Source organism: Ranitomeya imitator, chromosome 3, assembly GCF_032444005.1.
Source record: "Ranitomeya imitator isolate aRanImi1 chromosome 3, aRanImi1.pri, whole genome shotgun sequence".
NCBI lineage: Eukaryota > Metazoa > Chordata > Amphibia > Anura > Dendrobatidae > Ranitomeya > Ranitomeya imitator.
Genome location: NC_091284.1, coordinates 44,140,296 through 44,157,994, shown reverse-complemented (window position 1 = coordinate 44,157,994; position 17,699 = coordinate 44,140,296). Strand labels below are relative to the sequence as shown.

Here is a 17,699-nt window from a genome sequence, read left to right as displayed (position 1 = left end):
CTGTGATATCACCTATTGTGAATGGTGCATCCTGTGTTATCTACGGTACTGTATATAGCGGTGTTATCAGTCATTGTACAGGAGGAGGAGGTGAGCTGTGACATCACCTATTGTGAATGGTGGATCCTGTGTTATCTACTGTGGTATACTAGTGATACGTTTCCTAGGTCTAGTTTTAGGCCTAGTCATCAGTGTGCCAATTGCTTGCTTTCTAATTTTTTTTTAATTTTTTTTTTTTTAAATATAACAAGTTGATTCACACCACCATTTTTAAACTTGGATTCTTGAATTTTTCATGCTGGGTGCTGCTTACACCTGTGGTTCTCCTTTACATAAGGGCAGTGTAAAGCAGGGAACCCGCATCTGTGGTGACCATGTCATACAACTACTAGAATCCCTACTTGCGATTTTGCTCCTATTACATGTGAATAACAGTAAAGTGCTTGGGATCCAGAAGACACTTATACACGGGACGCTTTATGGGACAGTACCGGTGTCTCTAACCCAATAGCAGCCATTACTGAGCCTTTCCCTGAGTGTTCCATGCCTCATTATGACTATAGTGCCCAGTAGATTTGCCTTCCATTTATTTTTTTGTGTTTTGCATTTTGTATTAAGCTTCATGTAACTTGTCATATCCCCTTCCCCAGCACAAAAAAGCTACTGCCGCTAGTCTGGTCAGCTTTTTCATGGATCTCCTGAGCGGCCTCCTGTGCAAGTACCAGAGACAATATCAAAGTCGAGAAGAAGAACAGAAGACAGAATCTGATCTATTTATTGAAAGTGACTCGGGGATTCTGGAAACTCCAGGAAATACGGTAATAATTAGTGTTGGTAGTTCTTGGTGACATGGCGGTAGCACTTAATTATCTCCATCAGTCAAATAGAAGTGAATGCAGTGGTGGTTGATCATGCTCTGACACCCAGGCGGGCCAACCAGCGATTTTACATACATTTCCACCAGCTTCAAGATAAGAAATTCATTTTGTTTGAAAAAGCACTTTAATTGCACAATATGGATCATAAATATTCCTGTTTTTAAAGGGTTACTCTCCCATCTTGATGGATACTTACTGACTGTCGGATAGTGCTTGGAAAAACAAGTACTTTTGCAATTTACTGCTTACATTATTAAAATTTGCGATTGGTCTTCAGATATTAAGACTTTTCTATACAGCTTGTTGCCTAGGTGACTGACCACCTCTGCATGGTACCTTTTAAGCGCTTCACTAAAGCTGTCTGGGGTTAGGACGAGGCAGCACCGCGCTCCAGCAATCCTGGCCAGCTTTAAAACAATGCTTACAATCTCAACAGAAAATAACTTTCAAGCACTAAGCATGATCTGATGTCTAGCAGAGGTGGTCGGTCTCCAAGGCAATGAGCTGTAAACAAAAGTGTTGCCATATCATGTACGGCTGAAGATTTTAATAATAATACCGTATATACTCGAGTATAAGCCGACCCAAGTATAAGCCGGGACCCCTAATTTTGCCACAAAAAAACTGGGAAAACTTAATGAAATAAAATAAAAATAAATAAAAATAGATACTAATAAAAGTAAAATTAATTGATGCATCAGTAGGTTAAGTGTTTTTGAATATCCATATTGAATCAGGAGCCCCATATAATGCTCCATAAAGTTTATTTGGGCTCCATATTAAAATATGCCCCATATAATGCTCCATACAGTTCATGATGGGCTCCATAAGATGCTCCATATTAAAATATGCCCCATATAATCCTGCACAAATGTTGATTATGGCCCCATATGATGCTCCATACAGATTTTTGCCCCATATAATGCTGCACATGGCCCATACAGATTTTTGCCCCATATAATGCTGCACATGGCCCATACAGATTTTTGCCCCATATAATGCTGCACATGGCCCCATACAGATATTTGCCCCATATAATGCTGCACATGGCCACATAAGATGCTCCATACAGACATTTGCCCCATATGCTGTTGCTGCGATAACAAAAAATGACATACTCACCTCTCGTCGCTCAGGCCCCTGGCACTTGCTATACTCACCTTTCCCCGTTCCACCGCTGTCTTCCCCGTCCTCTGCACTGACTGTTCAGTCAGAGGGTGGCGCGCACTAATCGCGCCATCTGACCTGTACGTCAGTGCAGAGGACGGGGAAGACGCAGCGGCGGCCTGCGGAGGTGGAATGGAGAGCAGGTGAATATTGTGCACTGCGTTATACTCACCTGCTCCTGGCGCGGTCCCTGGTTCCCCGGCAGTTTCTTCCTGTAGTGACCGGTCACTGGTACCGCTCATTACAGTAATGAATATGCGGCTCCACCCCGATGGGAGGGAGTGGGGTCCATATTCATTACTTTAATGAGCGGTACCATGTAACCGCTCACTACAGGAAGAAGCTGCCGGAGAACCAGGGACACCGAGCCAGGAGCAGGTGAGTATTATTACACAGCTCCGCTCCCCCTCCTCTGCCGACCCCTGGGAATGACTCAAGTATAAGCCGAGAGGGGCAATTTCAGCCTAAAAAAATGGGTGGAAATTCTCGGCTTATACTCTAGTATATACGGTAATTTTATTTATATAGCGCCAACATATTCCGCAGCGTTTTACAAATTATAGAGGGGATTTGTACAGACAATAGACATTACAGCATAACAATAATCACAGTTCAAAACGGATACCAAGAGGAATGAGGGCCCTGCTCACAAGCTTACAAACTATGAGGAAAAAGGGGAGACACGAGAGGTGGATGGTAACAATTGCTTTCGTTGTTTGGACCAGCCATAGTGTAAGGCTCAGGTGTTCATGTAATGCTCATGAACCGGTTATAAGCCCAAATATGTAACAGTACAGACAACGAGGGCTATTAACTACATGAAGTGTATGAGAACATGATGTGAGGAACCTGATTATGGTTTAAGTTTTTTGAATGGGCCACACAGGGATAGTCAGGTTAATGCGTTGAGGAGGTAGGCCAGTCTGAACAAATTAGTTTTTAGGTCACGCTTAAAACTGTGGGGATTAGTCAACCTGGGTAGTGCATTCCACAGAATTGGCGCAGCACGTGAAAAGTCTTGGAGTGGGAGGTTCTGATTATTGAAGATGTTAACGTCAGGTCATTAGCAGAACGGAGGGCACGGGTAGAGTGGTAGACTGAGACCAGCGAGGAGATGTAGGGTGGTGCTGAGCCATGGAGAGCTTTGTGGATGAGGGTAATAAGTTTGTGCTGGATTCTGGAGTGGATGGGTAACCAGTGTAATGACTGGCACAAGGTAGAGGCATCGGAATAACGGTTGGTGAGGAATATGATCCTGGCTGCAGCATTCAGGACAGATTGGAGAGGGGAGATTTTGGTAAGAGGGAGGATAGAGTTACAATAGTCCAGACGAGAAAGAATGAGTGAAACAGTAAGAGTTTTTGCAGAGTAGAAAGTAAGAAAAGGGCGAATTCTAGAAATGTTTTTGAGGTGCAGATAAGAAGAGCGAGCCAGTGATTGGATGTGGGGGGTGAAGGAAAGCTCAGAATCAAGTATGACCCCAAGGCAGTGGGTATGTTGTTTGGGAGTAATGGTGGAACCACACATGGAGATGGCGATGTCAGGCAAAGGTAGGTTAGTAGAGGGAGGAAACACGAGGAGTTCAGTTTTCTCTATCGCCTTTCATTGGGGGACACAGGAACCATGGGTGTATGCTGCTGCCACTAGGAGGCTGACACTATGCAAATAAAAAAGTTAGCTCCTCCTCTGCAGTGTACACCCTACCGACAGGAAGTAGGATATTCAGTTTAGCTTAGTGTCAGTAGGAGGTGGACACGGGTCTTTCATTAGACCCTTATCTACCTCAATGTGCGTCGTTTCTTTTTCAGGTCTTCGGAGGGGATACAGGGTGAACAGTCACACCTGTAGTCCCACAATACGGACTATGAGTACGGCGTGTACTGCCACCCCGTATCCTCATAGATCCCTTAGCAGGACCATGATCCTGGCACACCAGCGTGCTCAGAAGTCCGGTCCTGGCTCCGTCCCCCACCCACTCGCCTTCCAGAGCCTGTCGGTTGGAGGAGACGAGGACGTCCATCAGCTCCCTGGACGTCTCATTCCTCTTCAGGTTAGTATCGACGTGGGAAGTTGAGGTGAGTATTTCTCAAGTTAACAGCTTTGCTGTCGAAACCTTCCTTTTTGGCCGTTCTCTCTAGGCGGGACTTGATGCTGGCCTTGCCCTTCGTTTTCTAAAGGGTCAGATAGCAACCCTTTCCATCCTTTTTCTGAAGTCCCTTTTCAGAGGTCCTTCGCTACTGGCTATCACGGTACGAAGATTTATATCCGTCCCGTCCTCAGATCAGAACCTTTCTTCAGTAGCGCATGCGGCTCCCTCGTACCACACTTCCGTGGATCCCTGGGACCTCAGTCTTGTTCTGGAGGCTCGGTGGACTTTCTCCCTTGAGCCTCTCCATGAGCCTCACTGTCTGCTCTGTCCTGCAAGGTGGCTTTGCTGGTGGCCATCTCCACGCATCTCGGAGTTGGTGGCTCTCTCCTGTCGCCCCTTGGTTTTTCACCAGGATAGGGTAGTTTTACGGCCTTCGTCGCCTTTTCTTCCCAGGGTGGTGTCCTCCTTTTACTTGAATAAGATAGTCCTTCCCACCTTTGTCCTGCTCCGATCGATTCTCTGGGGCGTTCTCTGAACAGACTAGACCTGGTCAGGGCGGTGAGGATCTATTTGTCTAGGGCCGCCTTCTTTAGGAAGACGGACTGTCTTTTTGTCATTCCAGACGGTACGCCAAGAGGCCTGCCGGCTTCCAAGGTTACGATTGTTCTCTGGATCAGACCTGCCATTCTGGAGGCTCATCGGATCAAGAACAGAGTGACTCCTCCCTCTGCTCTGGGCAGTTGGCGCCTCCTGGGCGGTACACCCTGGGGCATCCGCCCTACATCTTTGCTAGGTGAAGACACAAAAGAGAATAGTAAAACCAAAAACACTCAGTTTGAAAAAATGTTGCAGTAATCCGCAAGTGCTAGTAAAAGATGTAAAAAACAGGGTATTTGGTTGATACGTTTTTTGCAAAAAATGTATACTAAGCTGCTCTACCAATCTTCACGGTATACCCTTATCAGAGCAGTCCTAACTAATGTATGCAATCCCTATCTGATGTATTTAAAAACCTGATCATCTGTATATAACCTGTGTGAACAGGGTTCAGAGAGGAAAAATCCATGTGTGCATACAGGGTAGAACAGCTTTTGTGCAGATAGCCCAAGAGGAGTGGTGGAACTCCCCAGTCTTGTAGACACAAGAGAACAATTATGGAAACAGGAACACATGGGCTACTTGCACAGTGAACAAGTCTGTATGATCATGTTCACACACCACCAAGAAACCTGAAGACACAAAAGAGAATAGTAAAACCAAAAACACTCAGTTTGAAAAAATCTTTGCTAGGTGGCAACCTAGTGTTCCGGTCACTCCTTTGCCAAGGGGTTATAAGCTCCATACCTACGCTTCGGCAGTTGCCAGCCTAGGCGGAAGGATCTTGCAGGCGGCAGTGGTGATTCCTCCGACCTGAAGGGAGTTTTTCAGCTGTTCCCACCCCAGGGACTGCTTTGGGACGTCCCATGGTTCCTGTGTCCCCCAATGAAAGGCGATAGAGAAAACAGGATTTTTGGTTGCTTACCGTAAAATCTGTTTCTCGGAGCCTTCATTGGGGGACACAGCACCCTCCCAAGTTGAACAGCTGTTTACTGTATACGTTTGAGTTCTTTGAACACTCTTTGAGTGTTTGAAACTGTTGATCTGTGAAGCGCCGTGGAATTTGTTGGCGCTATATAAATAAAGTTTATTATTATTATTATTATTCTTTCTCTTTTACACGTTGCTTCTCCTACTGCTTTCTCACTAACTGAATATCCTACTTCCTGTCGGTGGGGTGTACACTGCAGAGGAGGAGCTAACTTTTTTATTTGCATAGTGTCAGCCTCCTAGTGGCAGCAGCATACACCCATGGTTCCTGTGTCCCCCAATGAAGGCTCCGAGAAACAGATTTTACGGTAAGCAACCAAAAATCCTGTTTTTGACAGGTTCAGTTTCAGATAGAGGGAGGACATGATGTTAGAGACAGCGGTAAGACAATCACTGGTGTTTTCTAGAAAGGCAGGTGTGATATCAGGAGAAGAAGTGTATAATTGGGTGTCGTCAGCATAGAGATGGTACTGGAAACCAAATCTACTGATTGTTTGTCCAATAGGAGCAGTATACAAAGAGAAGAGGAGGGGGCCTAGGACTGATCCTTGAGGAACCCATACAGTAAGGGGAAGGTGAGAGGAGGAGGAACCAGCAAAAGATACAGTGAAGGATCGGTGAGAGAGATAGGAGGAGAACCAGGAGAGAACGGTGTCCTTGAGGCCCATGGAGCGGAGCATAGTGAGGAGGAGCTGATGATCCACAGTGTCGAAAGCTGCGGAGAGATCCAAGAGAATTAGCATGGAGTAGTGACCAGTAGATTTAGCTGTTAGTAGGTCATTAGAGACTTTAGTGAGGGCAGTTTCAGTAGAGTGTAAATAGCGGAAGCCAGATTGAAGAGGGTCAAGAAAAGAGTTATCTGAGAGATAGCTGGTAAGACGGGAGTGGACCAGGCGTTCCAGGAGTTTGGGGATGAAGGGGAGATTAGAGACAGGTCTATATTTAGTGGCATAGTTTTGGTCGAGGGATGGTTTTTTAAGTAATGGATGTATGATGGCATGCTTAAATGAGGAGGGAAAAATACCAGAAGAGAGAGAGAATATACTACGTAACTGGGCAATATACTACATGGCTCTGTGCTGTATACTACGTCACTGGGCAATATACTACGTCACTGGGCCATATACAGGGTGGAGCGCGGTAATTTGCTGATTTGGGAATGAAATAAAAAAATTACTGAATACTGAACAGTAATGGAATTTTTAAATTACATGGTTTTAAATAGTGTATCTGGCAAATGTCGACCTTCGCTATCCACACACTGCTGCATACGTTTTCTGAAGTTTTCATGAACTCTAACAAGCATGTCCACTGGTATTCTGCCAATTTCAGCTTCAATATTGTTCCTTAGGTCTTCCAAGGTGTTGGGACGGTTGATAAACACCTTAGACTTCAGGTAACCCCAAAGGAAAAAATCGCATGGGGCTAAATCTGGTGAGCGTGCTGGCCAGTTCACATCTCCCCTCAAAGAGATAAGCCGTCCAGGAAACATTTGCCTCAAACAATTCATGGTAACCCTCGCTGTGTGTGCAGTGGCACCATCCTGTTGGAACCATGTATCCTCTAGTTCCATTGCCTCAAGAGCCGGCTGAAAATAATCCTGTATCATAGACAAGTACCGTTCGGAGTTCACAGTTATGGCACGACCATTATCCTGAAAAAAGTAAGGACCAATGATGCCTACTCGTGATATGGCGCACCACACAGTGACGCGGTCCGAATGCAGAGGTCTCTCGTGAACTTCTCTGGGGTTTGTTTCACTCCAGTAACGCATATTTTGTTTGTTTACACACCCACAGAGGTGAAAATGTGCCTCATCAGAAAAAAAACACAATTGCGTCACGGGGTATCGTTGCTAACATGTCTTCACAAGAGGTCCGCCGTGTCAAATAGTCCCATGCTGACAAATGTTGGACCACGCACATTTTATACGGGTGAAAATTCAGTTCATCATGAAGAATCCGGTGGAGAGAACGTCTTGAAATGCCAAGAGCAAATGATTGCTTCCGAGCAGAGCGTTTTGGAGATTGCAGTACTGCTGCTCTAACTCTCTCGATGTTTTGTGGTGTTGTAATCCTTCTCTCAGGTCCCCTTCGTACACATGACACATTCCCTGCTGTTCTGAATGCATTCACCCAATTTACAATTGATTGCCGTCAAGGAACACGTCCGCGTGGAGGAACAGCGAATTGTAAACGAAAAGCACGCTGCACTGCAATGATCGAGTGGGCATTTGAAAAATACGCTTCAACACAAAATGACCTCTCCTCACGTGTCCACTGCATGATGGCAACTGAAAGGCAGAGGAATACAAATCTCCCATCAGCCACTGTAAGCCACACCCACTCTCCCCTCTCTTCGACCGAGAGTGCCGCCACAGCATGCAGTGCAAAAAAGCAAATTACCGCGCTCCACCCTGTACTAAGTAACTGGGCAATATACTACGTGACTTTGCAATATACTACGTGACTGGGCAATATACTACATGGCTGGGCAATATACTACGTGGACATGCATATTCTAGAATACCCGATGCGTTAGAATCGGGCCACCATCTAGTCTGGCAATATTCATCTCTGAGCATGGGAATAATCCTATAAAACATGAGGGGGTAATTAATCAAGACCGGTGCATTTTTATTTTTTTTTTTTTGGAGGCGGGAAGGGAGGATGGTGGTGAGGTTTTAGATGACCCCCTTAAACATTACTTGTATAAGACCAGAACATTTAAATTCTAGTTTTTATTTTTCTTTAATCCGCATCTGTTATTGTAATTGTTTTAAAGCTGTTCTTGTGTATGTTTTTATTTATTTTTTTTTTTTCAGGTCTTGGACGCCATGCTTTCTGTAATTTTCAAACATCCTGTTTTGGAAGGTTGGTTCTTGGCCTCGGACCGCCAGTCTGCACCCATGCACAGCCTGAACCCCATCTCTGCTAAGCTGCTATCCTCTCACCTTAGCCAGGGTTTAATTCACTTACTGAAATCCAGCGCCCCTCTGCTACAACAGAGCAACAATCTGCATCTAGTAGCAAAATATTTTGATGCCATCTCTGTTAGTGTCCTTAAAGTACTTGAAAGCCCCAAAAAGTCTCCATCTAAGGTGCCTCCTTCCCTGGCAGCTTTGCAGTATTTGCATCCTTACATGGACACTCTTCAGGTGAATGAAATGACTCTGGTCCTCTTGAAACTTCCTGAAGAATTTCTTCTTGGGTTCGATGATGACTCCTCCGATCAAACATTGACCATCTATGGCACAATTCTGGTGCAACTTCTCAATGATAGCCACCGAAGGAAACAATGTCAGGAGGATCTGACCTTCTTGGTGGAGCATACAAGAGGAGTTAGCCATCTGTTGTCAACGTCGGCTGGGTCTGACCTAGAGATGGTCCTCATTGATGTTCTGCAGAGAGAACCCTCCTTGTCACATGTGGTCGAGGTTGGCACGCTTACACACTGTCTTAGTAAGATGAACAAATCTTCTCTGGCCATTGCTGGTCTCTTGGTGGAGCACAACAAAACACACAGGCTGCAGTTTGAGCTCTGGTGTCTCCATCCTGGAAGAGAGAAGGTCTTGAGAAAGAAGATGGCGACTTGTTTGACATTCATCAATGTCTACTTGAAGACCATGGGTCATTTCCAGTTTACAAAGCTCACTAAAGGTAAATCTTAAGGCAAGGACTTTTACCAGTTCAAGGAAGCCATATTTTCTTGTGCTGCTTTCTCTTTATCCTCTTCCCGCTAGAGATGGGTGAACCTGAACAATTAACTGTTCGGACACAGACACCGAACACGGACTTCACCAGGAATCCGTGTTACTGTTCGGGTTCGGCTTCCTGAACACCGGGTGTTTGTTGCGCTGTCATGTGCATGACAGCACGGCAAACACCACTTCTGATCGTGAAATCATCACTGCCGGTCAGAGAGCTGCGGTTCCCACGCTGTCAGAAGACGGCGTAAGCGCGCTGCTGTGATCAGAGGTATAAAGTTCACCACCGGTCAATGGTCTCAGCTGATGGGATAACCACTCCCATCAGCTGCCACCTGCTGCCGCCAATAACAGTGAGTGCAGGATAGGCTGATGGGAGTATTCATTAGCCGCTGTAAATATCTAAATAATTAAAAAAAAAAAAAAATTAAAAAACAGCCTGGGTCACCCCGTATTTTTGAATTATTTAAATAAATTTAAAAAAAACTGCGTGAGGTACCCCCCATTTTTGACAACCAGTCTTTCTAAACCAGACAGCTGGGGGCTGGTATTCTCAGGCTGGTAAGGTGCCGTGGATTTTGCTGGGAAGGGGGCAATATCCATGGAGGTGAACTTTATACCTCAGATCACAGCTGCTCTTGCGCTGTCTTTTGACAGTGTGGGAACTGCGGCTGTCTGACGGGCGAAAAAAATATAAAAAATATCGAGCCTTTTTACTGCTTCTGGTCTGCATGTGACCACTGCAGTAAAATGGTGACCATTAAATGACTGCAACGGTCATGTTCAATCCAAGATCTCGTTTACACCTTGGACAAACAAGACCACTGCAGCCTATCAACGGCTGCTCATTGGATTCAGTGGTTAACTGCTATTCCACCATCGAAAGAAGAAGCCAGTACACCGATGGGTGACACTGACAGCTGTGTCGAACAGCGGCGGAGGGTCGGTAGGTGTATGTGCGTTTTTTCTTTTCTTTGAGCTAATTTGTAAAGTAATAAAATGGACAAACCTAAAAAAAATAATTGTAAAAAGAAAAAATATATATACCTAGTTATAAGGACTGTATACTTCATAGAGGCTAGCCCAAACTGAACTGTGTGCTCCCCCATATGTGAAGTAGAGGCAGCGTTGCCTGCATCGGAGGAGCGCAGTGACTCTGAATCAGACCAGATCCAGCCGACTTGAGAGCAGCGATTGCAAGCTGCATAGCAGAGAACGTCCAAAGATTATGCTCCTTGCCTAGGATACCAGCCATCTCTGATGGACTGCAGGGGTGGCTGGTAACCTAGGCAAGGTACAGTACACAGTAGAATTCAAAATCCCTCAGTTCTTGAGATGCACTTTGCTCTTTTTACAAGCAGTCTCCTTAAAGGGGTTATCCGGGACTTGGGTATTGATGACCTAGCCATGTTAATGTCCTGTAGGTATTGTTGAAACCTGAAGTTTCCATCCACTATATAAAAAGACACATATACATGTTTTTCTCAATATATGACATTAACTCAGAATAAACCTTTCCTGTTTTAGGTCAGTTAGGATTACCATAATTATTAATATTTGCCAAATGCCAGAATAATGAGAGAATGTGTTAAGGCATTTTTATTACTTGCTGCAAAGGCAAAAGTTTACATATATTTCATTAGTATTTGGTACCATTGGCCTTACAATGAATGACTTGGGTCAAACATTTGGAATATCCTCCCACAAGCTTCTCACAATAGTTGGTCAGATTTTGGGCCCATTCCTCATCACAAAACTGGTGTAACTGATCCAGGTTTGTAGGTCGCCTTGCTCGCACCGCCGGTCTTTTCAGCTTTACCAATAAATGTTCAATAAGATTGAGATCAGGGCTTTGTAATGGCCGCTACAAAACATTGACTTTGTGATCCCTAAGCCACTTTACCATTTTGGCAGTATGCTTCAGGTCATTGTCCATGTGGAAGACGCATTTCCGCCCAAGCATTCTGGAATGCTGTAGATGAGCCCCCGATGTATCCTGAAAGATAAGAAAAACAGGTTATATTATACTCACCCAGGGGCGGTCCCTGTCCGGTCCGATGGGTGTCACGGTTCGGGGCCTCCTATCTTCATACGATCACGTCCTCTTCTTGTATTCACTCTGCGGCTCCGCTGCAGGCGTACTTTGTCTGACCTATTGAGGGCAGAGCAAAGTACTGCAGTGCGCAGGTGCCAGGAAAGGTCTGAGAGGCCCTGCGCACTGCAGTACTTTGCTCTGCCCTCAACAGGGCAGACAAAGTATGCCTGCGCCAGAGCCGCAGTGTGAATACAAGAAGAGGACGTCATTTTATGAAGATGGGAGGCCCCGGACCGCGATGCCCATTGGATCGGACTGCAGCAGGACCGCCCCTGGGTGAGTATAATCTAACCTCTTTTTCTTACCTTTCAGGATACATCGGGGGTTTATCTACAGCAATACAGAATGCTGTAGATAAGCCCCTGATGCTGGTGGGCTTAGCTTATCTTCGATTTTAGGGGTGACAGAGTCCCTTTAAGGTCTTTGTTCCTGTGCGCATTTGCAAACATTAATCTGGCTTTATGTTTCTTTTGGAGTAATGGCTTCTTCCTGGCAGAGGGTCCTTTCATTCCATGTTGATACAATACTCGTTTCACTGTGGATATTGACACAATCTTACCAGCTTCCGCCATCATCTTCACAAGGTCTTTTGCTTTTATCCTTGGGTTGATATCCACATGTCGGACGAAGGCACGTTCATCCCTGGGACACAGAACCCATCTCCTTCCTGAGCGGTATGATGGCTGGACACTCCCATATTGTTTCTACTTGCATATAATTGCACCTTTAGGTATCTTGAAATTGTACCCAAGGATGAGCCAGAATTGTGCAAGTCCACAATTCTCTTCCTGATATCTTGGCTGATTTCTTTAGACTTTCCCATGATGCTACACAAAGAATCAGTATGTTTCAGGTGTACATGAAAATACATTCGCAGATGTCTCTATTTAACTTAGATGTTGCCAAAAAACCTATCAGAATCTTTCAAAACACATGACATCATCATATGAGCAGTCCAGAATTGTTTAAAGGCATAGTAATCTTAGTGTATGTAAACTTTTGACATTTGCAGTAAGTAATAAAAATGCCTTACAACATTCTCTCTCTCTCTCTCATTATTCTGGCATTTGGCAAACATTAATAATTATGGTAATCCTAACTGACCTAAAACAGGAAAGGTTTATTCTGATTTCATGTCAGATAATGAGAATAACCTGCAGATGTGTCCTTTTATATAGTGGATGGAAACTTCTGGTTTCAACTGTACTTGATGTAGCCTTCTGCCTATAAATGAAATATAGATGTTAAATATTTTGCCTTTCACTTTCAGTGTCGTCCGCTGTCCTCCTGGTGCTGAAGAAAGCTTTCTGGGACAGGCTGGTGCAGGAGGCGCTAATGACCGAAACCTCTGAGCGGACGGCAGAACACATGGCTGTGCTCTCCAAATTGGTCACCGTGGCTGAAAAGCGTGAGCTGGAGAAACTGATTGACGAGCTTCCCGGGGTCTTGGCTCAGCCGCCTTCTTATGAGAAGTAAGTGTCTGGTGTGACGGACATAAATGTTCATTCCCTTCATTAAAAGTCATCGCTTCTCGAAAGTGTAGGTGACCACCCATCCTGAAAGCAGTGGTGGCTGGACATTCTATGTGGGGCTCCCGGAAGTAACGGGGTAGTGTGCGGATTTTTCGAGCAGTCCTAAATTCTCAGCACTAAATCTGCACTGCGGCCCCTTCGTTCTCCGGATCAGTGGTGGTCACAGAGGTCAGAAAGTGGCTACATGTTACGGATCCATACAGTGAATTCATCTCTCTGCTGCCTCCTGCCCCTCTTAACTCCAACTTGAATGTTGTGGGTCTGAGCACCCTAAGAAAGCTGGTAGACCCCAAATAGCTGACAAAAGCAAGCAGCCATACTGTTTTTCTGCTATGTGCAAATGGCTTAAATGTACTTGTAAATTTTCATTAGGTGTCGAGCTGCTCAATGTATCAGGTCCACATTGCCCAAACACCATGTCCTGTAACAAGTCTCACAGATTCGGAGAAACGCTCCAGTTTCCACTTATTAGTCAGTCTGTTGCCAGTACAGTGCTAAGGTGGCAGCTGTGGGCGCCGTCTGTTCTTACCCTGCTGGCAGCCCTGTTGGCTGCTGATTGTTGCACTTCAGTACACGAGTTTTCATGAAAATAAATGTTATTTGTGTTAAATAATCTTTAATGAGAGAGCGAGAGATGGAGATTGACCCAGTGTAAGCTAGAGAGGGCTGAAGATTAGGAAATGTGTACTATGTGGACAAAAATATCTGACACTCTTCTTAATCATCAAATTCAGGTTTGTCCTTCAGTTCCGCTGCCCCCCGGTGTATAACCGCCTGCCCCCAGTCTATAATATCCGACCCAACTGCCCTGGTGTATAAGCTCCGGCCCCCAGTCTATAATATCCAACCCAACTGCCCTGGTGTATAAGCTCCGGCCCCCAGTCTATAATATCCAACCCAACTGCCCTGGTGTATAAGCTCCGACCCCCAGTCTATAATATCCAACCCAACTGCCCTGGTGTATAACCTCCGGCTCCCAGTCTATAATATCCAACCCAACTGCCCTGGTGTATAACCTCCGGCCCCCAGTCTATAATATCCAATCCAACTGCCCTGGTGTATAACCTCCGGCCCCCAGTCTATAATATCCAACCCAACTGCCCTGGTGTATAAGCTCTGACCCCCAGTCTATAATATCCAACCCAACTGCCCTGGTGTAAAACCACCAGCCCCCAGTCTATAATATCCAACCCAACTGCCCTGGTGTATAACCTCCGGCCCCCAGTCTATAATATCCAACCCAACTGCCCTGGTGTATAACCTACGGCCCCCAGTCTATAATATCCAACCCAACTGCCCTGGTGTATAAGCTCCTGCCCCCAGTCTATAATATCCGACCCAACTGCCCTGGTGTATAAGCTCCGGCCCCCAGTCTATAATATCCAACCCAACTGCCCTGGTGTATAAGCTCTGACCCCCAGTCTATAATATCCAACCCAACTGCCCTGGTGTATAAGCTCCGGCCCCCAGTCTATAATATCCGACCCAACTGCCCTGGTGTATAAGCTCCGGCCCCCAGTCTATAATATCCAACCCAACTGCCCTGGTGTATAACCTCCGGCCCCCAGTCTATAATATCCAACCCAACTGCCCTGGTGTATAAGCTCCGACCCCCAGTCTATAATATCCAACCCAACTGCCCTGGTGTATAACCGCCGGCCCCCACTCTATAATATCCGACCAGACTGCCCTGGTGTATAATCTCCGGCCCCAAGTCTATAATATCCAACCCAACTGCCCTGGTGTATAAGCTCCGGCCCCCAGTCTATAATATCCAACCCAACTGCCCTGGTGTATAACCTACGGCCCCCAGTCTATAATATCCAACCCAACTGCCCTGGTGTATAAGCTCCGACCCCCAGACTATAATATCCAGCCCAACTGCCCTGGTATAACCGCCGGCCCCCAACCCAGTTGCCCTGGTGTATAAGCTCCGACCCCCAGTCTATAATATCCAACCCATCTGCCCTGGTGTGTAACCGCCGACCCCTGGGGTATCACCTCTGACCCCCACCACCGTCTGCCATTACTACCATGTGACAGACCGCTGGCGGTGCAGAGCTCACTGATGCCATCGGGGTCTTGTCTTGTAATAGGAGCCACTGGGGTAACAAGTCCGTGCATGACATGGTTTCTCTCCTGAATTTTCCCCATCACCTGTAAGTGACAATATTGAATGATGGAAGGAACCTCAGCAGCTCAGCCACACAGCGGAGACGTCTGCTGACTCCATAATTGCAGAATCCAGACCTCCTCTGGTATTAACATCAGCACAAACACTGCGCCCCGCCGGGAGCTGCTCCAGCCTTACATCACCAAGCACAATGCCGATGGTCGGATAGAGTGGTGTACAGCCACCACCAGTGGACTCTGGAGGAGACGTGGTTTGTGCAGTAGCTGATCACACTTCTCTGTCTGGTGTCTGAGGCGCCAGTCTGGGTTTGGTGAAGGAGAATGTTTCCCACCTGACGGCGTAGTGCCTGCTGTACAGTTTGATGGAGGAGGACAATGCTATGGGCTTGTTATCGGGGTCGGCCTTTTAGTTCCAGTGAAGGAAAACACAAGACATTGTTGACAATTGTTCCAGCTGTTTGGGAGCAGTTTCGGGAAGACCCTCTTCTGTTCCCCATGACTGTGCCTCGTGCACAAGCTCCATACAGGCACTGGTTGGTGGGAAGAACATGAGCGGTGGCCGCACAGAGCCCGGACCTCAGCCCCGTACACAGCGCCTTAGGGGTTAACTATAATGGAGATCATGAGCCCGGACCCTGCCCAACATCAGACTCCATGTTAGATCAGCGTGCCTTTAAGTGTTCATCGTCGTTCTTGGATCTTCTCCGCCGTCCTAATTCTTTGAATTAATTAACGTCTTCCAGATGGGCTGTAGCTGACTGTGTATCGCAGGCTGCAGACTGTGCCGGGGTGAAGGGTTCTTCTTGGCACAAGCCTCTCCTGGCAGCCTGTATGAAGTGTCTGACTGCCACATATGGCGCCAATAAAGCACCGGAGGAAGCCGCACCGGAGGAAGCCGCACCGGAGGAAGCCGCACCGGAGGAAGCCGCAGCGGAACAGGAGATGGCTCTGCTCTCTCGTCTCAAGGATCTCATGGTAGGACAATGCCAGGAAGAACCACGGTGCCAATTTTTATTTTTCTGTATTTATTTTTTATCATCATTAGGATAGATTATATGTGACTGTTTTTTTTTTTTTTTTTTAATGTTTTATGGGTGGAATTGATGTATTGCTATTTAGAAGGTTAATGGATGACCTTCTAGGGTGTATTTACATTTGCTTTTATTACAGAAATTTGTTGTGTTTTTTTTTTTGTTTGTTTTGCCACAATTTCTCAAAAATCATTGCAAAACATTCCAGACATGGTGAGTGGTCGTGCTGGGAAAAGGTGTTATCTCAGCATGCTCGGGTGCTGACCGAGTGGCTTCGGCGTGCTCAAAAAAGATATTTGGGTCCCCGTCACTGCATGTGTTGCAGCTAACAGCCGCGGGGACTCGAATTTATTGTTCAAGCACCCCAAAGACTCTCGGTCAGCACCCGAACATGCTGAGATAACACCTTATCCCAGCACGTTCGCTCATCAATAATGGTTACGCAAAATTGACTCTCTGATTTTTATTTATATATTACTTGTAGCACTTCTTGCAGCCTCTAATCAATGAAGACGTCCCGACTGAATGGAACAGCCTTGTGAAGAGCGGACTGAAGTAAGTCCCATTTTATTATGTCCACATAGGACATTTTGGAAATGTTTTTTTTTTTTTTTTTTTTTTGCCGCGCCTTCCACATAAAATGCAGGAATAAACGATCAAAACAAGTCTATAAATTGTACTATCAAAAACTACAGCTTGTCATGCTTAAAAAAAATAAAAATAAAGACGCCATGACTCCGCTCCATCGACAGAAAAGTAAAAAAAAAAAATAAAAAAGTGCCGAGTTCTACCATCTGTTATATTAGCTTTACAGGACTAGTTTTGTGTCCACTTTTCTAAAAGTTGTAAATCCTTTGTTTTAGGTTTCGCTATCAGGACTGTGCTTTTCTGGAAGCTCTTCGTGCTGGGGTGGAGCAGTGGTACGGCCCCGGCGGCCCCTGTACTGAGGCCTTGGTGCAGTTACCGGTCGTCCACATGATGGTGACACAACATTCCCTGTTTCTGCCGAGTTTCCTCCGCTCCAGAGACGAGGAGAGCGGCGGCAGCGCCATTCGAGGTCCAGACTTTTACTATCTGCGTTACATTATAAGCGCTATAGGGGATGGATTACTACTCTCATCCTCCATACCGAGCGGAGGGCTTCTCCAAATTTAGGAACTTGGATACATATATTTTCCCGTCTCCCATGACAGCACACCTGAGAGAGGGGATCCGCCCAGTCAGGACAGGAAACCTACTGAAATAAAAGGGCGGTACCTCTCCCTCGCTTCAGTTGGGTTTCCTGTCCTGAGGGGAACCCTTGTACTGAATGTACGGCGGTACGTTGATTGAAGATTCCACTCACCCACTCCTGTCCCGGCTCTGGAAGAACAGGCAGAATGCCTGTAAGCCGGCCTTCAGGTGGTGGAAGCGCCGTTCGCGGGTCCTGGGGCCTTAGCGCACGTGCGGGCGTTGGCAGCGCGGTCCGGAGTCCTGGGGCT

At 46.2% G+C, this 17,699-nt stretch overlaps 1 protein-coding gene across 2 annotated transcripts in view; it reads left to right on the top strand.

The window, feature by feature from the left end:
- Positions 1-17,699, top strand: part of URB1 (URB1 ribosome biogenesis homolog) — a 158,766-nt gene that overhangs the window by 62,194 nt on the left and 78,873 nt on the right. The window contains exons 21-26 of one of the 2 annotated variants that reach the window (XM_069760845.1): positions 651-818; positions 8,546-9,380; positions 12,793-12,994; positions 15,931-16,162; positions 16,715-16,773; positions 17,082-17,275. In XM_069760845.1, the coding sequence (XP_069616946.1) occupies positions 651-818; positions 8,546-9,380; positions 12,793-12,994; positions 15,931-16,162; positions 16,715-16,773; positions 17,082-17,275 (1,690 nt within the window). Of the gene's footprint in view, positions 1-650; positions 819-8,545; positions 9,381-12,792; positions 12,995-15,930; positions 16,163-16,702; positions 16,774-17,081; positions 17,276-17,699 lie in introns of both variants that reach the window. The other variant, XM_069760844.1, reaches the window with a different exon arrangement.